At 45.0% G+C, this 27,985-nt stretch overlaps 1 protein-coding gene and 1 long non-coding RNA gene across 4 annotated transcripts in view; one reads left to right on the top strand and one right to left on the bottom strand.

Moving 5' to 3' along the window:
* LOC130295039 (uncharacterized) overlaps positions 1–989 on the bottom strand; it is a 43,511-nt gene extending 42,522 nt beyond the window's left edge. The window contains exon 1 of one of the 3 annotated variants that reach the window (XR_008848680.1): positions 711–989. This is a non-coding gene — a long non-coding RNA (uncharacterized LOC130295039). Of the gene's footprint in view, positions 1–199; positions 398–710 lie in introns of those variants that run through there. The other 2 variants (XR_008848678.1, XR_008848679.1) reach the window with 2 other exon arrangements.
* Positions 304–27,985, top strand: GOLPH3 (golgi phosphoprotein 3). The gene is made up of 4 exons (XM_056545241.1): positions 304–753; positions 20,349–20,480; positions 24,870–24,984; positions 26,927–27,985. The coding sequence occupies exons 1-4, from the start codon at positions 559–561 to the stop codon at positions 27,349–27,351; spliced, it is 867 nt and encodes a 288-aa protein (XP_056401216.1). The 5' UTR covers positions 304–558; the 3' UTR covers positions 27,352–27,985.

Below are 27,985 nucleotides of genomic sequence, written 5' to 3'. Positions count from 1 at the left end.
CTGTTGCCTATAGCAACCAATCACGTTGCTGCTTTCATTTGTCTCCACTTTAACCAGAGCTAAAATCTGATTGGCTGTTATAAATTAAAGCTGGGATCTGATTGGCTGTTTAATATTAGAGCTAGAATCTGATTGGCTATGAAAATAGACCCCCCTTTTTTCTTTAATTAATTAATTAATTTAATTTTTTTAAATTAACCTCCGCCATTACAGTGCACGACCAAGAGAGTGCGGGTGTGTGCCGCGGTCCTTCACACCTTTACATCTCCTGACAGGCCTCCCTGCTGGTGACGTCACTTCCGCTATCAGTCCCCCTGTCCTCCCCTCTCCTTTAGTGGGTGCCACATCCTCTGGTGACGTCAGCGGGAGCCGCCATCTTGGCCGAATACCGACAAGCAGCTTGTTCCTGCAGCGGGGCGCAGAACCGGAGGAAGTAGTGGGGGGGAGAGAGCGCGGCCTGATGAGAGGAGCCCGGGCCGGCAGATAGCCGTCCGCCGCCCCCTCCAGTGCACCGTGTGACCGTACAGTGCGAGCCTCTCCCCCCTCCCCTCCACAGACATGTCGTCCGTCACCCAGCGCAACTCCGGCCTAGTGCAGCGCCGCACCGAGTCCTCCCGCGGTGACCGGGAGAGGGCGGCCGAGGGCCAGACCGAGGAGCGGGAGGAGCAGGAGGAAGAGGACCGGGCCGGGGACAAGGAGGCCAGGCTCACCCTCATGGAGGAGGTGCTGCTGCTCGGGCTCAAGGACCGGGAGGTGAGGCCTGGACTGCAGTGTTTTTCAACCGGCGTGCCTCCAGCTGTTGCTAAACTACAACTCCCAGCATGCTCTCTGTTCCTGACGGGACTTATCAAGTCACCAAAGAGCTCATTAGGGCCACGTGACCCGTCGCGGTTGTGGCTTGTCAGGTTCATGTAACCATTGCCTTGTAGAGGGAGAGTGGTGCAGTTGCCCATAGCAACCAATTAGATTGCTGCTTACATTTTTGGAAAGGCCTCTAAGAAATTAGACAATTTGGTTGCTATGGGCAACTGCATCACTCCCCAATAATGTCTTCCGGTGGAGGAACCAAACAGCTGCAGTCGGGCACCTTCCGATGTGATGAGACAACCAGTCATTGGCCAATGCTGGCGCTAAATGCTCGTGACCGTTACAGGCTGCGGCGTAATGCTGACCCAGCGACTTATCTAGTTGGTGTGATCAGACCATTAGAATGTTTGGGGTCCTTTAACCCCACTATTAACCTAGCGATGTGTTGGGGGTTTCCCCTATTTGCTTTCCATGTGTGATGGGACATTTAGTAGATGCGCAGTATCATTATCAGTATAGGGGTTTTGCTATATATATGCTTGTTATTCCTTGTCCATAGTACAGGGCAGGGGTCTTAAACTCCCGGCCCGTGGAACAAAATTTTGCGTCCCGCACCAGGGATCTGGAATTTGTTTCGCCTGGTACCTGCAGTTCTGGGCAGGCGATTTCTTCAGGCATTTAGCCCTGCTTTGGGCACGCAAGGATAAATATCGGCAAACACTGCTACATGAGACCCGATGCACATATGTCTGGGCAACCAACCAGTCTTGCCCCTTCACTAAACTGCTACTTACATCTACCTGCGGGGACTTCCTGGCAGGGAGGGGTGTGCGGTGAGTGACGTCATCGCAAGCGCTGCGCAGGGACGCAGACGTCCTGCGCAGCACGTGTGATGATGTCACTTACAGCGTACCTTCGCAAGGAAGTCCCCGCAAGTAGATGTAAGTAGCGCAGTCCAGGTGGGGAATCTGCTACCTAATGTGTTGAAAATGCTGCCTACCTGATGCTTCTTCTCCTCCCCAGCAGTAGCACCCCCCAGTCAGCTCATGCTATTACCACAGGGGGGTTGCTGGTGGATGATTAGGGGCGCATTATATGTGAGGGGTACATTTGTCCCCACCCTCGCCCAGCCACTACCTCCAGTGGCCCCCAGATAGCTTGAGTTTGAGACCCCTAGTATAGAGGAATAACAAGCTGATTGTGAGAAGGATCCCCACCAATTTGTAGAACAGGAACGTAATTGTTCCCGGCATAAACAGTGTACACTGCCCCTGTGGCCACTGCTCCATTAAAGGAAATCTGTAGCAAAAAACATCTTACCCCCTATCCCCAGGATTGAGCGTGGGGGGGGGGGTAGTTCTATGGGAGAGGCGGGGATGCAGTGTTCGTGCCTCTCCCATAGAGCTGTATGGGGAGGGGGCGTCCCTTTGACCTCACTGAGGTCAACGCTACGCACATTAGCCGCTCTCCGAGAGCGGCAATGCCGGGGCACGATTGGGAGATCGTGTGGCGTCCCAGCGGTATGACGATACCTCGATCAAACACTTATAAGTTGTTATTGCTGCAGATGTGCTGCAGAGGGACTCCAGTGAAAAACATTTCTTTTTAAACGAACTGGTGCCAGAAAGTTAAACAGATTTGTAAATTACTTCTATTTAAAAAATCCCAATCCATCCAGTACTTACCAGCTGCTTTATAATACACAGGAAGTTCTTTTCTTTTTTTAATTTCCTTTCTGTCTGGACAAAGTGCTCTCTGCTGACACCCCTGTCCATTTTAGGAACTGTCCAGAGTAGGAGCAAATCCCCATAGAAAATCTCTCCTGCTCTGGACAGTTTCTGACATGGACAGAGGTGTCAGCAGAGAGCACTGTGGTCAGACAGAAAAGAAATTCAAAAAGAAAAGAACTTACTGTGGAGCATACGGCATCTAAGTACTGGAAGGATTGGGATTTTTTTAATAAAAGTAATTTACAAATCTGTTTAACTTTCTGGCACCAGTTGATTTAAAAGAAAATGTTTTCCAGTGGTGTACCCCTTTAAAGGGATACTACCGTGCTCACAGCTTATCCCCTATCTAAAGGATAAGTTGCCTGATCGCGCTGGGGACCCCTGCAATCTCGCATGCAGCACCCTGCTCTCATCAGGCTGATGACTGCCGATCATGGGGCCGGAGTATGGTGATGTCACGCTCCGCCCCCTCAATGTAAGTCTATAGCAGGGGGCGAGACAGACTTGCATTGAGGGGGCGGAGCTGTGATGTCATGATCACTGGCCCTGTCATCAGACCCGGAGCGGATGTTCGCTCCGGGGCCTGATGAGAGCGGGGTGCTGCGTGCGGGATCGTGGGGGTCCCCCAGCGGCAGGACCCCGCGCGATCAGACAACTTATCTCCTACCCTTTAGATAGGGGATAAGTTGTCAGCACGGTAGTACCCCTTTAAGTCTTTATGCTCCCAGTGATCTGAAATGGTTGTCAGCCCCAAAGTGAATGAAAGGAGCGGTGGCCATGGAGACGCGGTGCACTATGTTTATTCCGCATCATCAGTGTTCTCCTACCTGTGACCCTCCGGCTACTACAAAACTATAACTCTGCTGTCGGTGCCTGATGGGGGGCTGTAGCTTTGCAACAGCTGGAGGCACCCTGGTTGGGAAACACGTTTCTATACAATGTGTTGACTTCTTTAGTCACCAATATGTTTGGGTCTAGTTTCCTGTCCCCATCTATCATGGTGTAAACCAGAGTCGCGCCCCCCCCCCCCCCCAAACTGTGAAGGCAGCTAAAGGCTGTCCGGGCATGCTGGGAGTTGTTGTTTTGCAACAGCTGCAGAGCCGCAAGATGGCGACCACCATTGTAAACAATAAGTGAGTCTCAACCTTTAGTCAATGCCCCTATGCAATATCATGGTGAGTGCCTAATAGGGATGTAAGAAAAAATCGATTCCCGCGATTATCGCGATTTTTTCACTTGCCAATACTGAAACGATTCAAAATATTTTTGAATCGATTATTTTAGTGATGTGGAATTTGTATCTCCTGATGCACAGAACAGCATGTCCCGGGCATCAGGAGATAGAAGTTCCACATTTTGTCAGCCGGATCTGACACGGTGGCGCTCTGGGTGTATGGAGCGGGCTCCGACTCGTGCCCGCTCCGTACTCTGCGACCCCCGGCTGATTTCAGTATCCGGGGGGCCGCTGATGCATCACCGCCGCTAATATCCAGCATGCGGTGCTCTGCATTGTGTATGGAGCGGGCTCCCGACTCATGCCCGCCCCATACTCTGCAGCCCCGGCTGTTCTCAGTAGCCGGGGGCCGCCGCTAATAGCCAGCATGCGGCGATCGCCGCGGCTGGCTATTAACCCTTTAGATCGCCGCTGTCAAAGCTGACAGCGGCGTCTATAGGGACATGTGTATGCTCCCTGGTGGGCTAGATCGCCCCCCCCCCCCCCCCCACTGTGGAGGTAGCCGGAGGGCTTACCTCTGCTTCCTTGCTCTCCGTGGCTCTGTCATTGATAGATCCTGGCTGGACCAGGCGCTATCAATGGATCGCAGATAAATGGAGTTCAATAGAACTCTATTCATCTGTCTGAGGAATCTAATGATTCCTAAAAGACTAAAGTGTATAAAAAAATAAAATTAAAATAAAGTTTTAATAAAAGTGTAAAAGACATTGTTTTTTAGACAGAATCGGGATATATCGCGATGTATCGTCACCTAGACGGTATCGCGATATATCAGGATATATCGAATCACCACACTGGTATCGCGATTCGAATCGCCAAATTCTTGGCGATTCACACCCCTAGTGCCTAATGATGTAGTCGGCTCTGCTGCACGCATCTTTTGTGCACAGTCATGATAGATTTGTTTTCTGTAGCCTGAATATTATATATGTATGTATGTATGTCAGGTCCATAAATATTTTTGGCTCTATAAACCACCACAATGGATTTGAAATTAAATGGACAAGATGTTCTTTAAAGGGACAAGATGTTCTTTAAATCAACTGGTGCCAAAAAGTTAAACAGATTTGTAAATGACTTCTATTAAAAAAAATCTTAATCCTTCCAGGACTTGTTAGCTGCTGAATACTACAGAGGAAATTATTTTCTTTTTGGAACACAGAGCTCTCTGCTGACATCTCTGTCCATATTAAAGGGGTAGTCCAGTGGTGAAAAACTTATCCCCTATCCTAAGGATAGGGGATAAGTTTGAGATCGCGGGGGTCCGACCGCTGGGGCCCCCTGCGATCTCTCTGTACGGGGCCCCGGCTCTCCGCCGAGATAGCGGGTGTCGACCCCCGCACGAGGCGGTGGCCGACATGCCCCCTCAATACATCTCTATGGCAGAGCCGGAGATTGCCGAAGGCAGCGCTTCGGCTCTGCCATAGAGTTGTATTGAGGGGGCGTGTCGGCCGCCGCCTGGTGCGGAGGTCGACACTCCCCCTTCCCGCGGGCTGTCGGGGCTCCGTACAGGAGATCGCAGGGGGCCCCAGCGGTCGGACCCCCCGCAATCTGCAACTTATCCCCTATCCTTAGGATAGGGTATAAGTTGCTCACCACTGAATCACCACTGGACTACTCCTTTAAGAACTGTCCAGATTAGGAGAAAATTCCCATAGCAAACATATGCTGCTCTGGACAGTTCCTAAAAGGGACAGAGATGTCAGCAGAGAGCACTGTGTTCCGAAAAGAATTTCCTCTGTAGTATTCAGCAGCTAATTAGTACTGAAAGGATTAAGATTTTTTTCTTTTTTTTTTTTTTTAATAGAAGTAATTTATAAATCTGTTTAACTTTCTGGCACCAGTTGATTTAAAAAAAAAAATAAGTTTTCCACCGGAGTACCCCTTTAACTGCAGCTTTAATTTGAGGGTATCTACATCCAAATCAGGTGAACGGTGTAGGAATTACAACAGTTTGCATATGTGCCTCCCACTTGTTAAGGGACCAAAAGTAATGGGAAAGAATAATAATCATAAATCCAACTTTCACTTTTTAATACTTGGTTGCACATCCTTTGCAGTCAATTGCAGCCTGAAGTCTGGAACGTATAGTCATCAGCAGACATTGCTGGTTTCATCCCTGGTGATGCTCTGCTGCCTCTACTGCAACTGTCTTCAGTTCCTGCTTGTTCTTGGGGCGTTTTCCCTTCAGTTTTGTCTTCAGCAAGTGAAATGCTCAATCGGATTCAGGTCAGGTGACTGATTTGGTCATTGCATAATATTCCACTTCTTTTCCTTAATAAACCCTTTGGTTGCTTTTGCAGTTTGCTTTGGGTCATTGTCCATCTGCACTGTGAAGCGCCGTCCAATGAGTTCTGAAGCATTTTGCTGAATATGAGCAGATAATTCTGCCCGAAACACTTCAGAATTCATCCTGCTGCTTTTGTCACATCATCAATAAATGCAAGAGAAGCAGTTCCATTGGCACCATACATGCCCACTATGCCATGACACTACCACCACCATGTTCACTGATGAGGTGTATGCTTAGGATCATGTTCCTTCCCTTCTCCAATACACTTCTCTTCCCGTCACTCTGGTTGATCTTGGTCTCATCTGTCCATAGGATGTTGTTCCAGAACTGTGAAGGCTTTTTTAGATGTTGTTCAGTAAACTCTAATCTGGCCTTCCTGTTTTTGAGGCTCCCCAATGGTTTCCATCTTGTTGTGCACCCTCTGTATTCACTCTGGTGAAGTCTTCTCTTGATTGTTGGCTTTGACACACATACACCTACCTCCTGGAGAGTGTTCATCTGGCCAACTGTTATGAAGGGGGTTTTCTTCACCAGGGGAAGAATTTTTCACTCACAGCTGTCACGCCCCCTCCATAGGCTTGCATTGAGGGGGCGGAGCCATGATGTCACTTTGCTCTGTCCTCGTGATCGCCAGTAATCAGACCCGGAGCGAGTACGCTCCCGGGGCTGATTCTAACAGGGTGCGGTGTGGAAGATCACATGTGTCCCCAGCGGCGGGACCCCCGCGATCAGGCATCTTATCCCCTATCCTTTAGATAGGGGATAAGATGTCTTAGCGCCGGAGTACCCCTTTAACAAGTGGGAGGCACATATGCAAACTAGGGATCGACCGATTATCGGTTTGGCCGATATTCACGATTTTGGACGTTATCGGCAATTACCTTGCTGGTAATCTGATAATGCACCGCACCGTGCCGCACCCCCCCACCACCGCACCTCCCCCCCCCACCACCGCACTGCCCTGGCCAGAGACCGCCGCTGTCCCATTGCCTCCCCCCATCCCCGGTTTTATAATTTCTGGCTCCTGCGGCATCCTGTGTTACGCTGCGCAGCGCAGTGACGAGTGACGTCCTCAACGCGACGTCACCGTCGGTGCGCACAGTGACGGCTCAGGAGGACGGCGCCAGAGCCAGAAGTAGCGCAGACCCGTACCCCGGGAACAGGTAATTATAAAACCGGGAATGGGGGAGGCAATGGGGCAGCAGCGGCGGCCGTCTGTGGCCGGCGGGGTTTGGTGCAGCACGGTGCGGTGGGGGGGGGGGGGCGGCGGCCTTCGCGATGGCGGTGATAGGACTCAGGACCCCAGGACAGGCAGGGGGAGGGTGGTGGCGGTGGTCTCTGGCACCGCAAAAGCTGCTGCAGTTCATTGATTTAAAGCACCCGCTTTAAATCAATGATCTGCAGCGGTGTCGCCGGGGGAGGGGGATAAATAGCCGTTTATTTATACCAATATTCCGGTATAAGTTATCGGCTATTGGCCCTAAAAAACGATATCGATCCCTAATGCAAACTGTTGTAATTCCTACAACGTTCACCTGATTTGGATGTAAATACCCTCAAATTAAAGCTGACAGCTAAAGCGCGTCTTGTTCGTTTCATTTCAAATCCATTGTGGTGGTTTATAGAGACAAAAATTTTAGAGTTGTGTTGATGTCCCAGGTGTGTATAATATATATATATATATATATATATATATATATATATATATATATATATATATATATACATACACACACACACACACACACACACACACACACACACACACACACACACACACGTGTGGAAATTTTATAAAAAACTACTTGTCCATGGGACTAAAATGGAGCAAAATCTACTTGTCCCTCATGACGATCCACTTGTCCGGGCCAATTTTCGCTTTTACGCTCTCGTTTTTTTCCTCCTCGCCCTATAATAGCCATAACTACCTACTATAAGGATATCTTTTAATTTTTCAATAACATATTCTCCGAACCAAAATATATAAATATATATCGGTGAAGTGAAATTGAAATAGTAAAAGATAATTTAGCAGATTTGGTGGTTTTCTTTTCTGCGCCATTTACCTTGTGATTGAGATAACATGTTAGTTTTATACTTTAGGCGCCTGATTACAGCGATACCAGATTTGTATCGTTTACGTCATGTTTTACTAATTCTGGACTTTTTCAAAAAAATGTATTTGCCATTTTTTAACCCCTGTAGCTTTATTTTTTTCCGCATACCAGGCTGTATGAGGGCTCATTTTTGCGCCATAATCTGTTTTTTGTATCGGTACCATTTTGGTATTGATCTGACTTTTTAATCTCTTTTTAACTTTTTTTTTCTGGGATATTATAAAAATTGCAAATCTGTGGTTTGGTATTTTTTTTACATTTACCGTACGGGATACATAATGTTATATTTTAATAGGTTGTACAATTACGCACGAAGCGATACCAAATATGTTTATTTTTATTATGTTTACATGTTTTTATATAGGAAAAGGGGGTGATTTGAACTTTTAACATGGAAGGGGTTAATGCAGCGGTCTTCAAACTGTGGCCCTCCAGATGTTGCAAAACTACAACTCCCTGCATGCCCGGACAGCCAATGGCTGTCCTGGCATGCTGGTAATTGTAGTTTTGTAACATCTGGAGGGGCACAGTTTGAAGACCACTAGGTTAATGTGTCTTTCAAACTTTTATTAAAACTTTTTTATTTAATTTTTTACACTTTATTACACTTACATGAGGAATCATTAGATTCCTCAGACAGATGAATACAGTTCTATTGAACTCTATTAATCTGTGTTCTCTGTGATCCATTGATAGAGCCTGGTCCAGCCAGGATCTATCAATGACAGAGCCAGGACAGGAGGAAGCAGAGGTAAGTCCTCCGGCTACCTCCATAGTGGATCGCCCCCCTGCGATCGCGCTGCGGGGGGGGGGGGGGTAGGTGCGATCCACCCCACTAGCCCACCAGGGAGCATTCACATGTCTCTTTAGACGCCGCTGTCAGCTTTGACAGCGGCGATCTAAAGGGTTAATAGCCAGCCGCGGCGATCGCCGTATGCTGGCTATTAGCGGCGGCCCCCGGCTACTGAGAACAGCCGGGGGCTGCAGAGTATGGAGCGGGCAGGAATCCCTGAGTCCGCTCCATACTCCCCTGTGAGCGCCGCAAGCATCTCCCCGTGCAGACGCGCCTCCTCCCCTCAGCTCTCCAAAGCTACAGCTGGGGGGAGTGAAGGCAGAGGACGCAGGTCTGCACGGGGAGCAAGAAGCCACACAAACACCCCACCCCCCCCCCCCCCGCACGTCTGCAGAGCAGGGGAGAGAAGACAAATACACAGCCTCTCATCTCCCCTGCTCTGCTCCGGAGGACACAGGCTGCAGAGTATGGAGCGGGCAGGAGTCGGGAGCCCGCTCCATACAGACTGCAGATCCGCCGCACTTGTCAGGTCCGGCCCTGCTTGCCTGAAGCCGGGCTAAGGACCGGACAAATGTGTGTGTGTGTGTGTGTGTGTATATGTGTGTGTGTATATATGTATGTGTGTGTGTATATATGTATGTGTGTGTGTATATATGTATGTGTGTGTGTATGTGTATATATATATATATATATTATATATATTATATTATATATATTATATTATATATATTATATTATATATATATATATATTATATTTATTTTGTGAGACTGGGTCTCTGAGCGTCTTCCCTGTCATCGCTGTGGCTTCAGGGTGAGGAGAGACCGTGGGTCATTATTGCAATAATTCACAATTTCATGCGGCAGCTTTATTACGGCTATAAATCTAATTTCTCACGTCTCTGGACGGTCTGGTTTCTGTTGGTTATTATAGGGGAGTGTACGGGTGTCAGGGATGAGTGACACTGCTGATCATCCTTCTGCGGAGTATTGGTAGATCTGTATCCATATTCTCTTATGTGGTCTCCTTCTGTATGTGCAATTCCCTCTTTGACTAGTCGGATTACTTTGGCCGTAGTCATGACATAGATGTCACGTTTCCTGCATCCTGTCAGCTATATATGTGCAAATTATAGACTGCTCCAGGGTGCTGTAAATTGTCTCCTGTAGATATTCGTCCAGGCGCAGGCTAAGATTCCTACATGGAAAGTTTATTCTCATATAGGGCTGGGCGGTATACCGGTTCATACCGAATCCCGAATTTATTGGGCTGCACGATATGAATTTTCCCCCATACCGCAATACCGGTTGGGCCCTCCCCCTCGGGAATGTATTATCAGCCCAGCGCTGCGCTGTCCCCACATGGGGGAACTAACCCTATGTTACCCGCCAGCGCTGTTCTGCCCCCCCCCCAATTAATGATCAGCCCAGCGGGGTATTACTCACAGATGTCAAGCACTGCCCTCCTCCTCTTTGTTGGGGGTCGCCGGGTGCTCGAACTCTATACTGTACGCCAGTGGCCTCCAACCTGCGGACCTCCAGCTGTTGCAAAACTACAACTCCCAGCATGCCCGGACAGCCGTTAGCTGTTGGGCATGCTGGGAGTTGTAGTTTTGCAACAGCTGGAGGTCCGCAAGTTTTGAGAACACTGCTGTACGCTGTATCCCTATGCCCAGGCTGCAAGCGATGACCCGCCCCGGCCAGTGATAGGCTGAGCCCACTGTCATGGAAGAAGCCGGCTTATTCTCACTGTTTTTTAGTCAGTGCTTTGGGGGGGGGGGGGTCCTCACACTGCATGACTCGTCTTCCTCCCTGAGTCTGCTGTGCTGGGTTTCTTCATCCAAACACTGTAGGCTGCTCTGTAACCTCCTCCTCTGTTTTCATGCTGCAGTCTGATAGGACAGGAGTGAGCACAGAGGAGTGCTAGTCCCGCCTTCAATTACTGGACTTTGTCCCAGCCTGTGCTGGGACAAAGATGATGCTGCAGCCTGACAGGATTATATTCTTGAACAATGTTTCCCAACCAGGGTGCCTCCAGATGTTTCAAAACTTCAACTCCGAGCATGCCCGGACAGCCAAAGGCAACACCTGGAGGCACCCTGGTTGGGAAACCCTGTTCTAGATGGTATGGGGGCCCCAGATACGGATTATACCTGTATAAATTAGTGATCCACCGATTATCGGTTTGGCTGACATTATCTGCCGATATTCACGATTTTGGACATTATCGGTATAGGCAATTACCATGCCGATAATGCCCCGCCTCCCCGTCCAGAGACCACCACCGCAGCCGCCGCCGCTACCCCATTGCCTCCCCCATCCCCGGTTATATGGTTTTATAATTATCTGTTCCCGGGTCTGTGCTACTTATGGCTCCTGCGCGCTGCGCAGCGAAATGACGTCCTCAACGCGACGTCACCGTCAGTGCGCACAGTCAAGGCTCAGGACGCCGCTGGAGCCAGAAGTAGCGCAAACCCCGGGATCAGGTTATTATAAAAGCAGGGATGGGGAGGCAATGGGGCAGCGGAGGTGGTGGTGGTTGGACTAGGGAGGACCCCAGGACAGTCAGGGGGAGAGAAGCGAGTGGGGGCGGCGGTCTCTGGCCGCTGCAGTTCATTGATTTAAAGCGCCTGCTTTAAATCATTGATCTGCGGGGCCGGGTGGGGGGGAAATAGCCGATAACTTATACCGGAATATCGGTATATGTTATTGGCTATTGGCCTGAAAGTTCACAGATTATTGGTATTGGCCCTAAAAATCGATATCGGTCGATCCCTAGTTTAAATATGCCCTCAGGGTAAATTCACACGCAGCTGCCTTGTTGCAGACATTTTTGCAGCTGTCCAATTTATCAGAAATATGACCAATTTCAGGTGAATGGAACAGATTTCAGTCTTGGAACTAATGCAACAAATGACATCTAAATAATTCACTGGAACGGAACCTACACAGCTGCAAACATGGCCCAGCTGCTACCAAGTGTCCCGACCCATATAAACAAGAAGAGGCGCCTGCACTCACTGGCGCTCACTCAAGTGACCCCTTAACCAATCCCATACTGACGGCTTTTTCTTATCTTTAAATGTCCTTTCATAGGGCTCCTATCACTGTATTCTCTGGAGTGTGTCTTCATTCGGGACGTTCTCTCTCGCTGGGCTGTCGGCACTCGGCTTTACATGCGTATTATCCGTATCGTGTAACACATTTTTGTGGGTTGCTTGGACACGTTACAGATCTTGTAGTATAATCTGTGGCATAATCCCAAATTCTCAGTCAGACTCTGGAGCGCTTTATACATGGAGACTTTAAGGGGTACTCCCACTGGAAAACAATTAATTTTTTTATCAACTGATGCCAGAAAGTTTTATATAGATTTATAAATTACGTCTCTTAAAACAAATCTTAATCCTTCCAGTACCTGGTATCAGCTGCTGTATGCTAAAGAGAAAGTTCTTTTCTTTTAGAATTTCTTTTCTGTCTGACCACAGTGCTCTCTGCTGACACCTCTGACCAGAGCAGGATAGGTTTGCTGTGGGGATTTGCTCCTACTCTGGACAGTTCCTGACATGGACAGAGGTGTCAGCAGAGAGCACTGCGGTCAGACAGAAAAGAAATTCTAAAAGAAAAGAACTTTCTCTTTAGCATACAGCAGCTGATATGTACTGGAAGGATTAAAATTTTTATATAGAAGTAACTTACAAATCTGTTTAACTTTCTGGCACCAAAAATAAAAATAAAAAATTACAGTGGAGTACCCCTTTTAAGAGGTAATGTCACATTTGTACATAGAAAAAAAAATGGCATCTGATTCAAATAAAATCTGTCATGTTGTAAATATAAAATGGATAATGCTAGTGTGAACAAAACGTTAAATTCCCCATTTAATCAATGTACATCACTCTTTAACCCCTTAAGGACGCAGGACGTAAATGTATATCCTGGTGCGGTGGTACTTAACGCACCAGGACGTACATTTACGTCCTGTGCATAACCGCGGGCATCGGAGTGATGCCCCTGTCATGCGGGGCTGATCCCGGCTGCCGATCTCTCGGGCATCCGCCATTAACCCCTCAGGTGCCGGGATCAATACAGATCCCGGCATCTGCGGCAGTGCGCGATTTCAATGAATGATCGGATCGCCCGCAGCGCTGCTGCGGGGATCCGATCATTCAGTACGCCGCACGGAGGTCCCCTCACATTCCTCTTTCCGGCTCCCGGCATGTTCTGCTCTGGTCTGTGATCGAGCAGACCAGAGCAGAAGATCACCGATAATACTGATCTGTTCTATGTCCTATACATAGAACAGATCAGTATTAGCAATCATGGTATTGCTATGAATAGTCCCCTATGGGGACTATTCAAGTGTAAAAAAAAAAAAAAAAAAAAAAAAAAAGGGGAAAAACGTAAAAGTAAAAAAAAAAGGGAAAAATCCCCTCCCCCAATAAAAAAGTAAAACGTCTGTTTTTTCCTATTTTACCCCCAAAAACCGTAAAAAATAAATTTAATAGACATATTTGGTATCGCCGCGTGCGTAAATGTCCGAACTATTAAAATAAAATGTTAATGATCCCGTACGGTGAATGGCGTGAACGTAAAAAAAGTCCAAAATTGCTACTTTTTTAATAAATTTTATTTAAAAAAAAATTATAAAAAATGTATTACGTTTTTATATGCAAATGTGGTATAAAAAAAAGTACAGATCATGGCGCAAAAAATGAGCCCTCATACCGCCGCTTATACGGAAAAATAAGAGTTATAGGTCATCAAAATAAAGGGATTATAAATGTACTAATTTGGTTAAAAAGTTTGTGATTTTTTTTAAGTACAACAATAATATAAAAGTATCATTTTAATCGTATTGACCCTCAGAAGAAAGAACACACATCATTTTTACCGTAAATTTACGGCGTGAAAATGAAACCTTCCAAAATTAGCAAAATTGCGTTTTTCTTTTTAATTTCCCCACAAAAATAGTGTTTTTTGGTTGCGCCATACATTTTATGATATAATGAGTGATGTCATTACAAAGGAAAACTGGTCGCGCAAAAAATAAGCCCTCATACTAGTCTGGCGATGAAAATATAAAAGTTATGATTTTTAGAAGGCGAGGAGAAAAAAATTAAAACGTAAAAATGAAAGTCCTTAAGGTCCAAATGGGCTGAGTCCTTAAGGGGTTAAAGTGCTTCATTTTTGTAAGGAACTAAGAAATTATCAGAACCTAAAGTATAGGGATGTCGCGATACTGGCATCGGTATTTATACTGGACATTTGCACAATGACTTGTGCAAATGTCCCGATTTACTAATCAGATACCTGCATTGCTGGGAGTTGTAGTCTTGCATCAGGTAGCGGGCAGGTGGAAGAAAGTCTATGGAGTGCTCTTCTGGCTGCATTCCACAGTCTAATCCAGTGTTTCCCAAACAGGGTGCCTCCAGCTGTTGCAAAACTACAACTCCCAGCATGCCCAGACAGCCAAAGGGATTTGTAGTTTTGCAACAGCTGGAGGCACCCTGGTTGGGAAATACTGGTCTCAGTGGTAGGGGGGATGTGCGGAAAAACTGTCCCCTACCCAGTCCTTATGTGGAGGGTCACCTTTAGCTACAGGAATACAGTTTTCTCCATTACACCCAGCTTTCCCAGTCTCCTGTAGAGACTATGGGGGAGATTTATTAAAACCTTTGCAGAGGAAAGTTGCCGAGTTGCCCATAGAAACCAATCAGATCGCTGCTTTCATTTTTAAAGGGGTTGTGCGCTGCCCTGACTTTCGGAGCTCCACTCACAGCGTCCGGAGCCGCCGGGCGTGACGTCTCGCCCGCCCCCTCGTGACGTCTCACCCGCCCCCTCAACGAAAGTCTATGGGAAGGGGGCACGACTGCTGCCACGCCCCCTTCCTATAGGCTTTGGTAGAGGGGGCGGGCGAGACGTCACAAGGGGCGGCGTGACGTCACGCCCGGCGGCTCCGGACGCTGTGAGCGGAGCTCCGAAAGTCAGGGCAGCGCACAACCCCTTTAAAGGCCTTTTCAAAAATGTAAGTGGTAATCTGGTTGCTATGGGAAACTGGGCAACTTTTCCTGTCCTTGGACAGGTTGTGATAAATCTCCCCCTATATGTCAGGAGACTGGGGAAGCTGTGTGACCGGTAGTACTGTGGGGAGTCAAAAAGTTTATTTAAACTTACTTTTTTTTTTATATATTTTTTTTAAAGACCTTCCTCTAATAAAAACTGAAAACACACCCTTTTTCCAATGGGGGGGGGGCTGTCACATGACATTTATTAAAAGTATTTGTAATTGGTATCTATGTGTACTTTAACAAAAATAATAATAATGATAATTAAAAAAAAAACTCTGGTACTCTGCCTTTAACCCCTTCCCGACCCATGCCAGACATGTACGTCATGCAAATACTGGCCGCTACTTGTGTCTTCCCGCCGCACCCGGTAAGATGGTGGCTATCACTCATAGCTAGCCATCTTGCCTCGGGACCTAGGGGGGGTTTCATCAACACCCCCTAACAGTCAAATCTGATAAGCTGATGGCAGCATTTCGCACATAAAAATCCTGAGCAGAGCGGTGTGTCCCTTACCTGTCCCCCTTCCCCTGGTGTCCCTTACCTGTCCCGAGCTGCCAACGATGTGCCCGCGAAAAAAACAATCACTTTGCCTGGTAAAAGCAGTCCAAAGTTATTGCCACTTAGAGACACATGTCAGATTTAAAAAAACAAAAAAAACAATATGATCGGTTGCTATGGGCAACTGATTGACTTTTCCCTTGCACAGGTTTTGATAAATCTCCCCCATTGTCTACATTAGTGTTTCCCAACCCGGGTGCCTCTAGATGTTGCAAAACTACTACTCCCAGCATGCCTGGACAGCCTTTGGCTGTCCAGGCATGCTGGGAGTTGTAGTTTTGCAACACTTGGAGGCACCCGGGATGGGAAACACTGGTCTACATACACAAACTTACAACATCCTATAATATATGATTACACCCTTTTCCTACACATTACTGAAACCACAGTCTGACACTTGCAGTTGTCTTGATTTACTATTGACAGCCATGTCCACCTAGGTAATTGTGTGACAAACATACCGTATGTACTCGAGTATAAGCCGAGTTTTTCAGCACGATTTTTCGTGCTAAAAACACCCCCCTCGGCTTATACTCGAGTGAACTCTCCGCCCTCAGTGGTCTTCAACCTGCGGACCTCCAGGGGTTTCAAAACTACAACTCCCAGCAAGCCTAGGCAGCCATCGGCTGTCCGGGCTTGCTGGGAGTTGTAGTTTTGAAACCTCTGGAGGTCCACAGGTTGAAGACCACTGAGGGCGGAGAGTTCACAAGAGGATGATGAGAAGGGGATGATGAAGGGGGTTGGGGATGAAGACAAGGGGATGATAAGGGGGGTGTGGGATGATGACAGGCGGGGATGATGTATTTCCCACCCTAGGCTTATACTCGAGTCAATAACTTTCCCTGGGATTTTGGGGTGAAATTAGGGGCCTCGGCTTATATTCGGGTCGGCTTATACTCGAGTATATACGGTAATAGTTTTTTTGTGACTGCAATGTGCGATAGCAGGATACATGCTTTTAACCCCTTAAGGACCGGAGGTTTTTCCGTTTTTGCATTTTCGTTTTTTGCTCCTTGCCTTTAAAAAATCATAACTCTTTCAAATTTACACCTAAAAATCCATATGATGGCTTATTTTTTGCGCCACCAATTCTACTTTGTAATGACTTCAGTCATTTTGCCCAAAAATCTATGGTGAAGCGGGAAAAAAAATCATTGTGCGACAAAATTGAAAAAAAAAAACGCTGTTTTGTAACTTTTGGGGGCTTCCGTTTCTACGTAGTACATTTTTCGGTAAAAATGACACCTGATATGTATTCTGTAGGTCCATACGATTAAAATGATACCCTACTTATATAGGTTTGATTTTGTCGGACTTCTGGAAAAAATCATAACTACATGCAGGAAAATTAATACGTTTAAAATTGTCATCTTCTGACCCCTATAACTTTTTTATTTTTCCGTGTATGGGGCGGTATGAGGGTTCATTTTTTGCGCCGTGATCTGAAGTTTTTAACGGTACCATTTTTGCATTGATAGGACTTATTGATCACTTTTTATTCATTTTTAAATGATATAAAAAGTGACCAAAAATGCACTATTTTGGACTTTGGAATTTTTTTGCGCGCACACCATTGACCCAGCGGTTTAATTAATGATATATTTTTATAATTCGGACATTTCCGCACGCGGTGATACCACATATGTTTATTTTTATTTTTATTTACACTGTTTTTTTTTTTTTATTGGAAAAGGGGGGTGATTCAAACTTTTAATAGGGGAGGAGTTAAATGATCTTTATTCACTTTTTTTTTTCAGTTTTTTTTTGCAGTGTTATAGGTCCCATAGGGACCTATAACACTGCACACACTGATCTTCTATGCTGATCACTGGTTTCTCATAAGAAACCAGTGATCAACGATTCTGCCGGATGACTGCTCATGCCTGGATCTCAGGCACTGAGCAGTCATTCGGCGATCGGACAGCGAGGAGGCAGGAAGGGGCCCTCCCGCTGACCTGTCAGCTGTTCGGGATGCCGCGATTCGCCGCGGCTATCCCGAACAGCCCGACTGAGCTAGCCGGGAACTTTCACTTTCACTTTTAGCCGCGCGGCTCAGCTTTGAGCGCGCGGCTAAAGGGTTAATATCGCGCGGCGCCGCGATTGGCGCTGCGCGCTATTAGAGGCGGGTCCCGGCTTCACTATGACGCCGGGCCCGCCATGATATGACGCGGGGTTACTGTGTAACCCCGCGTTATATCGGAAGAGCAGGACCAAGGACGTACCGGTACGTCCTTGGTCCTTAAGGGGTTAAAGCAAGGGATCTGTGAAATTGCTAACAGTTCCATACAAATCTATAGGGGTACTCCAGTGGAAAATATATATATATATATATATATATATATATATATATATATATATATATATATATATATATATATATTTAATATATATTATATATAAAAAAAAAATTTTTTTTTTTCTTTCAAATCAACTGGTGCCAGAAAGTTTTAAACAGATTTGTAAATGGCTTCTATAAAAAAAAATCTTAACCCTTCCAGTACTTTTTAGCAGCTGTATGCTACAAAGGAAATTATTTTCTTTTTTCATTTCTTTTTTGTCTTGTCCACAGTGCTCTTCTGACACCTGCTGCCCGTATAAGAAACTGTCCAGAGCAGGAGAAAATCCTCATAGCAAACCTGGACAGTTCCTGACATGGACAGAGGTGTCAGCAGAGAGCACTGTGGACAAGACAAAAAAGAAATTCAAAAAGCAAAGAATTTCCTCTTTGGTGTACAGCTGCTAATAAGTACTGGAAGGGTTAAGATTTTTTTAATAGAAGTAATTTACAAATCTGCTTAACTTTCTGGCACCAGTTCATTTAAAAATAAATAAATAAATTAAATTCCATTTTATTTTAAAGAACCCTCACTTAGCTACAGGCTATAAAGTTGCCTGGAGATTTTTGCTGCTTAAACATCAGGGTTACACATATGCTATACAGCAGTGTTTCCCAACCAGGGTGCCTCCAGCTGTTGCAAAACTACAACTCCCAGCATGCCCAGACAGCTGTTGGCTGTCCGGGCATGCTTGGAGTTGTAGTTATGCGACAGCTGGAGGTACCCTGGTTGGGAAACATTGCTATACAGGCTCTCCACCTCCCTTTCAGGTCCAAGCTGGGTGTGATGTTGTCTCTGTATATAAGGTGGTCTTCTGGTTAGGGCTCGTTCACATTAATGTCAGTCCCCGTTAATTCATACCTGTTCTCAAATCAGTTAGTCTTTTACAAACTGCTGTAAATAGATCCCATTTGCACTTGTTTGGTTCCTATTCCATTTTGTTTAGTGTTTTTTGCGGAGAAAAGACTTTGCATGTAGTATTTTCTCTGTCAAAAAAAAAGTACAGAAACAGATATTACATTTAATAGTAGTGTATGGCAAATGGATGTCTTTAATGTCGTCCGTTTGCACTACGTTTTTAAAATCAGGTTTCTGCAGTGCTGCAGGACTACTACTACTCCCATCATGGAACAGATTTGTTTCCATGATGGGAGTAGTAGTTCCCCTGGCTGCAGGCAGATAAAGGAGACTACAGTAGTGCTTGTACTACTACCCTCATCATAGAACTGGGATGAGCAGCGGGAAATGGAGTGAAATGTCCCCGCTGTGATTATGCTCGGGATGAGCAGCTGGAATAGAGTGGGATTCCTCACTGTAGAATTTTAAAAACCCCGCCGAGAACCGTGACTGGCCACTCTGTGCCAGCCATTCAGGGCTCTGCCGGGGGATTTGAATATGAAGCTCCTGACTTAGAAGTGAGACCCAGTGCCATCAAGCCCCTGTACTATTACCCCCAACATGGAACAGACTCTGTTCCATGATGGGGGTAGTAGTACAAGCACTACTGTAGTCTCTCCAGTCTCCTGCAGCTGGGGGAACTACTACTCCCATCATGGAAACAAGTCTCTTCCATGGTAGGAGTAGTACTACCCCTTTAACCACAGTTAAACGGATGAAAAACTGATTCAAAAGGATGTCACTATATGGCATCCCTTTGCATCAGATTGCATCTGTTTGTTAGGCTGCATTGACACCAATACAGTTCCTGTGTCAGTACTAAACTGTATCAAAACGTGGGTACAAATTTTAATCTGTATACAATTTGAAAAATGATGTCCGGTTGCATGTGTTTTTTTTTTTTAAAGAAAAAAAGCTTACATTTTTAACATTTTACTCAATTTATGAATAAAGTTTCACTTGTTTGATTGAAATTCCCCCCCCCCAAAAAAACAATACAAAGTCAAAAACTGGTGCAAATTGGATGGAACCGTATGCCTATTGACTCCCATGGTTAAAAAAAAAATTGTTTCAATACGGTTTTTCACCCGGACCAAAAACCATGGTAGGCTACGATTTTGGGTACGGGAAAAACTGCGGCAACTGGATTAATCTTTTGTCATACGGTTTTCAATCTGGTTCCGTACGGTTTTCAAATTGAAATGTATACGGGAACTGTATTGTAAAAACTTGGTGTGAATGCAGCCTTAGTATGGTCCGTTTATCATGTGAGAAGTAATGCATTTGACCAGTGTCTACAGCTGTTGCAAAACTAAAACTCCCAGCATGCCCGGACAGCCAAATGCTGGGAGTTGTAGTTTGGGACATCTGGAGGCAAACTGGTTGGTAAAGATTGCATTAGACATTTGGACTGCTGGGTTTACCTTGTACCTAAGAGCGGAGCTGACATTACTCCTCTGTATTTGACCCGAAAAGCCATTTGTTAGAAAGTCTTCTGTGCTTTCTCTCCCAGGGCTACACATCATTCTGGAATGACTGTATATCTGCTGGTCTACGAGGATGCATGTTGATCGAGCTGGCATTCAGAGGGCGTATTACTCTAGAAGCGGGAGGAATGAGGCGTAAAAGTCTCTTAGCAAGAAAGGTATGATAATACCGATAGAAATATCCGTACAGATAACACATCAGAATGTTCAGGAGGTCCACCTCAGTCTGGTCCAGTGACAATGAACTCGGATGGCCTATTGCACAACTGGTCCCCACAACTCTGAATGGGGTCTGTCCGGTTTCCGTTCACTGTCTTTTAGTAGTCGAGCAGTGGGAAAAAAAATGGTCCTGTACTATTTTTCTTTAAAGGGGTACTCCACTGGCCAGCGTTCGGAACATTTAGTTCCGAACGCTGTGCGCACACAGCGTGGGTCATCCCCGCCTCCTTGTGATGCCCTGCCCCCTCAATGCAACTCTATGGGAGGAGGCGTGGCTTCAGCTACGCCCCCTGTCATAGACTTGCATTGAGGGGGCTGGGCCGACCCCTGCAGTGTGCGCACAGCGTTCGGAACTAAATGTTCCGAACGCTGGCCAGTGGAGTGTATTCCAGGAAAAAACTTTTTTTATATATATCAACTGGCTCCAGAAAGTTAAACAGATTTGTAAATTACTTCTATTAAAAAATCTTAATCCTTTCAGTACTTATGAGCTTCTGAAGTTAAGGTTGTTCTTTTCTGTCTAAATCCTCTCTGACGACACCTGTCTCGGGAAACACCCAGTTTAGAAGCAAATCCCCATAGCAAACCTCTTCTAAACTGGGCGTTTCCCGAGACACGTATCATCAGAGAGGATTTAGACAGAAAGGAACAACCTTAACTTCAGAAGCTCATAAGTACTGAAATGATTAAGATTTTTTAATAGAAGTCATTTACAAATCTGTTTAACTTTCTGGAGCTGGTTGATATATTAAAAAAAAGTTTTTTTTCCTGGAATACCCCTTTAACTTCTATCATCTGAATGGACCAAGCAAACGGAGCTCCTATGAACAGAGCTGGACACAGATGTGAACTTGGCCGAACACTGGATATCATGCAGTTTTGAAATTTCCCACATTAAAGGGGTACTCCGCTGCTCAGCATTTGGAACAAACTGTTCCAAACGCTGGTGCCAGGAGCTCGTGACGTCATAGCCCCCTCCCATAGACTTGCATTGAGGGGGCGGGGCTATGACGTCATATGCTCCTGGCGCCAGCGTTCAGAACAGTTTGTTCCAAACGCTGAGCAGCGGAGTACCCCTTTAAAGTCAATGGGAAAACCTGCAATAGATGCAGCTTATCCACAACAAATTGACATGCTGTATGTTTATACTCCACACTGCAGAATCTGTGAAGATTCAATGGGGGTTATTTTAACAGCATGTGAAATGTTTCATTTACATTGATGCTGCTACGCTGTGGATTTTCTGCATGCAGATCCTGCTTTGTAAAATCTGCAGCACAATGTCCATTGTGAAGATCTTTGCATTCACATAGTGCCCTAATGGGATGCCAGTGTCACCTCCAGCTTGGTACTACAGCCAGCCTTTTAAGGGGTACTCCGCTGGAAAACATGTTGGTTTAAAAAAAAAAAAAAAAAAAAAACAGGTGCCAGAAAGTCAAATAGATTTGTAAACTACTTCTATTTAAAAAAAAATCTTAATCCTTCCAGTACTTATTAGCTGCAGTATGATCCACAGTGCTCTCTGCTGACACCTCTGTCCATGTCAGAAACTGTCCAGAGTAGGAGCAAATCCCCTTAGCAAACCTCTCCTGCTCTGGACAGTTCCTGACATGGACAGAGGTGGCAGCCTGGAAAGAAATTCCTCTGTATTATACAGCAGCTGATAAGTACTGGAAGGGTTAAGACTTTTAACCCCTTAACGACCACGGACGTGAATGTACATCTTGGTTTGGCGGTACTTCGCGCACCAGGACGTACATTTATGTCCTGGGTATGACCGCGTGCATCATACACAGCAGGTTCCGGCTGCTATCAGCAGCCAGGGACCCGCCGGTAATGGCAGACATCTGCGATCGTGCGGATGTCCGCCATTAACCCCTCAGATGCCGTGATCAGTACATATCACGGCATCTGCTGCAATGCGCATGTTAAAATAGATCGGATCGCCGCAGCAGCCATCCGATCATCTGTAATGGCGGACGGAGGTCCCCTCACCTGCCTCCGTCCGTCTCCCGGCATCTCCTGCTCTGGTCTGAGATCGAGCAGACCAGAGCAGGAGATGGACGATGATACTGATCAGTGCTATGTCCTATGCAATCAAATGATTGCTATAGATAGTCCCCTATGGGGACATAAAAAGTGTAAAAATAAATAAATAAATGTAAAAAAAAATAAAAAGTGAAAAATCCCCTCTCCCAATAGAAATTAAAATTGTCCGTTTTTCCCATTTTACCCCCCAAAAAAGCGTAAAAATTCTTTATTTTTTTTTATATAAACATATTTGGTATCGCCGCGTGCGTAAATGTCCGAATTATCAAAATATAATGTTAATGATCCCGTACGGTGAATGGCGTAAACGTAAAAAAAAAGGATAAAAATGCTGCTTTTTTTGTCCCATTTTATTCCCCCAAAAAATAAAAAATGATCTAAAAGTTTTATATATGTAAGTTTGCTATCGATAAAAAGTAAAGATGACGGTGCATAAAATGAGCCCTCATACCGCCCTATATACAGAAAAATGAAAAAATTATAGGTTGTCAAAATAGGGCGATTTTTAGATTATTGATTTTGTACAAAGTTTTAGAATTTTTTTTTAAGCGGTACAAAAATATAAAAGTATTTAACCATTGGTATCATTTTAATCGTATTGACCCACAGAATAAAGAACACATGTCATTTTTACCGTAAATTGTACAGGGTGAAAACAAACCCCTCCAAAATGTGCAAAATTGTGGTTTTTCATTAAAATTTCCTCCCTAAAATTATTATTTTTTGAGTTTGCCGTACATTTTATGGTAAAATGAGGTTTCATTACAAAGTACAATTGGTCACGCAAAAAACAAGCCGTTATATGGGTCTGTAGATGGAAATATAAAAGTTATGGATTTTAGAAGGCGAGGAGGAAAAAACGAAAACTCAAAAATAAAATTGGCCTGGTCCTTAAGGTTAAAATGGGCTTGGCCCTTAAGGGGTTAAACAGAAGTAATTTACAAATCTGTTTAATTTTCTGGCAACAGTTGATTAAAAAAAAAAAAATTATAAAAAAAATTCCAGTGGAGTACCCCTTTAAAGGGGTTGGGCAATCGTGTGTTTTTTTTTATTTATTTATTTATTTATTTATTTATTTTTAAAGAAAAAAAGTTAAGAGTAATTAAAGTGACCTGTTACCCTGTTAGATTACTTCTGCCCTGATGAGTACATTACTGCAGCTCTGCCCCCTCAGTATGTGCTCTCTGTACAGTGATCCCGTACATAACTTCACATGTGGACTATTACGTCACTTAGACTCTTCCATAGGAACATACTGTGCGGTGGAAACCAGCTCGGGTCCAGTGGAGGAGGCAGAATGACATTGGTGACATGACTTTCGACATGCCACCTCCTCTGTCTCCGCCCCCTGGGTCCCAGTCCTGTCACCTTTCCTCAATAGTCATCTCCCCCTTGACAAGCGAGATGGCACAAATGGGACCCAGAGGGCTGCATCAGAGGTGCAGGGATAGTCTTTAAAGGGGTTATCCAGGAAAAAACTTTTTTATATTTATCAACTAGCTCCAGAAAGTTAAACAGATTTGTAAATTACTTCTATTACAAAATCTTAATCCTTTCAGTACTTATGAGCTTCTGAAGTTAAGGTTGTTCTTTTCTGTCTGTGATCTCTGATGACACGTTTCTCGGGAAACACCCAGTTTAGAAGAGGTTTGCTATGGGGATTTGCTTCTAAACTGGGCGTTTCCCGAGACAGGTGTCATCAGAGAGGACTTAGACAGAAAAGAACAACCTTAACTTCAGAAGCTCATAAGTACTGAAAGAATTAAGATTTTTTAATAGAAGTAATTTACAAATCTGTTTATCTTTGTGGAGCCAGTTAATATGTGTATATATATAAAATTTCTGGGCTAACCCCTTTAAGCTAATCCCATTGTGCAGTCAAAATGTATTTGCACCTTGTGAGATTGTGCTATATCCCGGAAACGACTGAACTTGGGGTAAGGAATGTATAGTTTTACTCCTGATCACCCACAGTAATCACCTGTATATTTAGGTTAGTGGGGTAGATCTATCTGCCAGTTTCCCTTTAAACTCGTAGACAACATGTAGAAAGTCAAGCAGGGATAACTATTTGGGAGACTCCTCTGACTTAAAAATAAGATTCTAGTACAATGTGCTCCCCATGTACTCCCCTATCGTATAGAGTAATCCCTGATATATATAATATAATATAATATATATATATATATATATATATATTATATTATATTGCTATACTGTGAGTTGTATTGGCTTCTTTTGTGTTAGTGTAATCTTACATTTCACTCTTTGTCTTGCAGGTGATCTGTAAATCTGATGCTCCAACAGGTGATGTTATGCTCGACGAAGCCTTAAAACACATAAAAGAAACTCCAACCCCAGAGACGGTGCAGAGCTGGATTGAACTTCTTAGCGGTACTTTAGCTTATTTCTTTCATGAAGTGGTCAGATTATTCTGCCCCTAAAAGCACTTATAGCTTTCCTAGCCAGACGTCTTGACAGATAAAGGTAACATCAAGAAGCCAGGAGTCAATGAGTAATAAATCATAGAAGACATTCCTGTGCAAGGTTTCATTGGCTCCATGCAAGTCTCTGCGATCTCAGTGCAGCCCCTGGCATTATGTGCCGTGTACTGCTCAAGAGACTGAGACGTGACGCCATCATGCCACACCCCCTCCATTCATGTCTATGGGAGGGGGCGTGATGGCTGTCACGCTTCTTCCCATAGACATGAATGGAGGGGGTGTGGCATGATGGCGTCTCAATCTCTGGAGCAGTGCGCGGCACATAATGCCAGGGGCTGCACTGAGATCGCAGCGGGACCCTTCGTGATCTGACATCTTATCCTTTTGGATAGGGAATAAGATGTCTAAGGCTGGAATACCCCTTTAACTTTATTCACAGGCTAAGGGTAGAGTAGCTTGAATTGCTGCATCCCTTCACTTAATAGGAGAGAGACACAGTGGCAAACAGAGGGCTCGGACTTCTAGTTCAGATGTGTGTGATCAACTACCAGAGACCTGACCCCCCGAGGTCCTGAAAGTTCATTTAAAGGGGTATTCCAGGCAAAAACTTTTTTTTTTTTATATATATATATATATCAACTTGCTCCAGAAAGATTTACAGATTTGTAAATTACTTCTATTAAAAAATCTTCATCCTTTCAGTACTTATGAGCTTCTGAAGTTAAGGTTGTTCTTTTCTGTCTAAATCCTCTGTGATGACGCCTGTCTCGGGAAACGCCCAGTTTAGAAGCAAATCCCCATAGCATACCTCTTCTGGGCGTTTCCCGAGACATGTGTCATCAGAGAGCACTTAGACAGAAAAGAACATAGCTTTGCACGGATTAGTCAGATAGGGGCTTGATTGCTCAAGCCTGTAGCTCAGGCTTGGAGCAATCAATCGACGATCGGATGCCGCGGAGACAGGTAAGGAGACCTCCGCCTGCGTCCCAGCTGATCGGAACATTGTGATTTTTTATCGCGATGTCCCGATCAGCCCGACTGAGCTGCTGGGAAGCGTTTACTTTCGTTTTCAGAAGCGGCGGTCAATTTTGATTGCCGCGTCTGAAGGGTTAAAAGCGCACGGCTCATTGATCGGTGCCGCACGCTGTTAGCCCAGGGTCCCGGCTATGATTAGCAGCCGGGACCGACCCGGTGTTATGCGGGGTCACTGCTAAGAGGTTAAGGACACCAACAGTCCAAGATTTTAATTTTTCCCCCTGTTCTATTCCTGTGAAGTAACTAAAAAAGGGGCGGGTCTTAAAGGAGTAATCCGGTGGAAAACTATTTATTTATTTTATTTATTTTTTAATCAACTGATGCCAGAAAGTAAAACAGATTTGTAAATTACTTCTATTAAAAAAATCGTAATCCTTCCAGTACTCATCAGTTGCTGTATACTAAATAGAAAGTGCTTATCTTTTTGAATTTCTTTTCTACCTGACCACAGTGCTCTCTGCTGACACCTCTGTCCATGTCAGGAATTTTCTGGAGCAGGAGAGGTTTGCTATGGGGGATTTGTTCCTGCTTTGGACAGTTTCTGACATGGACAGAGGTGTCTGCAGAGAGCACTGTGGTCAGACAGAAAAGAAATTCAAAAAGAAAAGAACTTTCTCTGTAGTAAACAGCAGCTGATAAGTACCGGAAGGATTACGATTTTTTTTTAATAGAAGTAATTTACAAATCTGGATAACTTTCTGGCATTAGTTGAATAATAATAAAAAAAAAATAATAATAATAAATAATATCCACTGGATCACCCCTATTAAGAATTGGGTTAGGGGCCACTGATGTGGAATGTAGCCTCTACTGAATGGTGTACACGTCACTTTGTAATCCATTATTTTACATTTCAGGGGAGACCTGGAACCCATTAAAGCTCCACTTTCAATTACGAAACGTACGTGAACGTTTAGCTAAGAATCTTGTGGAAAAGGGTGTCCTGACAACGGAGAAACAAAACTTCTTGCTGTTCGACATGACCACGCACCCGCTGACAAACAATAACATCAAGCAACGTCTCATCAAGAGAGTGCAAGAGGCCGTTCTGGACAAGTGGGTGAAGGATCCTCATCGCATGGACAAGCGCTTGTTGGCTCTTATCTACCTAGCCCATTCCTCGGATGTCATCGAAAACGCGTTTGCCCCGCTCCTAGACGACCAGTATGACTTGGCCATGAAGAGAGTCCGACAGCTCCTCGATCTAGACCCCGAAGTGGAGGCCATGAAGCCCAATGCTAATGAAATTCTCTGGGCCGTTGTGTCCACCTTTACAAAGTAAAAATAGAAGAGGGGTGGGAAAAAAAAAAAACTCAAGCCAGCAGATGGGGGCGTTCATTCAGCGTAAAACCAGTTGTTTCTGCTTGACATTTTCAATAATTTTTTGCTTTTTGACTCGCCTCAGAATGGTACAAAACACGTTCCTGTTCAGAGAGAGAATACTTCTTATTGCCATATTGGCATTCCAGAACTCCTTAAGTTTGTGCACCTCACAGACATGGTTTCCAGTATTTGTTTTTTGTTTTAGCCCCGTTGTGATCCGGATGCACGCAGGGTTATGCTTTATTTTTTTTGCCTCTTTATTCCGGCAAGATGGTTTACAATCCTGGTGTCAAGAAAAAGGCCTTTCAGTCACCAAAGTTGAAGTCGCTCTGTCACATTTCCCTTCATTTTACACAAATTCAGAATAAAAACTTTTTTTTAGCGTTTTTTTTTCTTTCTCTTTTTAGCTGTTTATTCAGCACTTGCTTCCCCCTCCACCGCCTCTGTAAATTTACTAGAATCAGATTTATTTTTATTTTTTTTGGTTAGGATTCAGGATTTTTTATTTTATTTTTTGGAAAGCCATCTGGGGGTCGAGGGGAATAGGGGTACATTCCATTAAATCGGTGTTTCCCAACCAGGGTGCCTCCAGC

This window comes from Hyla sarda, chromosome 1, assembly GCF_029499605.1.
Source record: "Hyla sarda isolate aHylSar1 chromosome 1, aHylSar1.hap1, whole genome shotgun sequence".
NCBI lineage: Eukaryota > Metazoa > Chordata > Amphibia > Anura > Hylidae > Hyla > Hyla sarda.
This window is presented reverse-complemented; position numbering and strand designations above follow the sequence as displayed.

Excerpts from the sequence above, each read along its gene's own strand:
- GOLPH3 (XM_056545241.1), top strand. The coding sequence starts at position 559 with ATGTCGTCCGTCACCCAGCGCAACTCCGGCCTAGTGCAGCGCCGCACC. Across the intron at positions 754-20,348 it reads TCGGGCTCAAGGACCGGGAG|GGCTACACATCATTCTGGAA; the intron begins GTGAGGCCTGGA and ends TTTCTCTCCCAG. Across the intron at positions 24,985-26,926 it reads CTGGATTGAACTTCTTAGCG|GGGAGACCTGGAACCCATTA; the intron begins GTACTTTAGCTT and ends TTTACATTTCAG.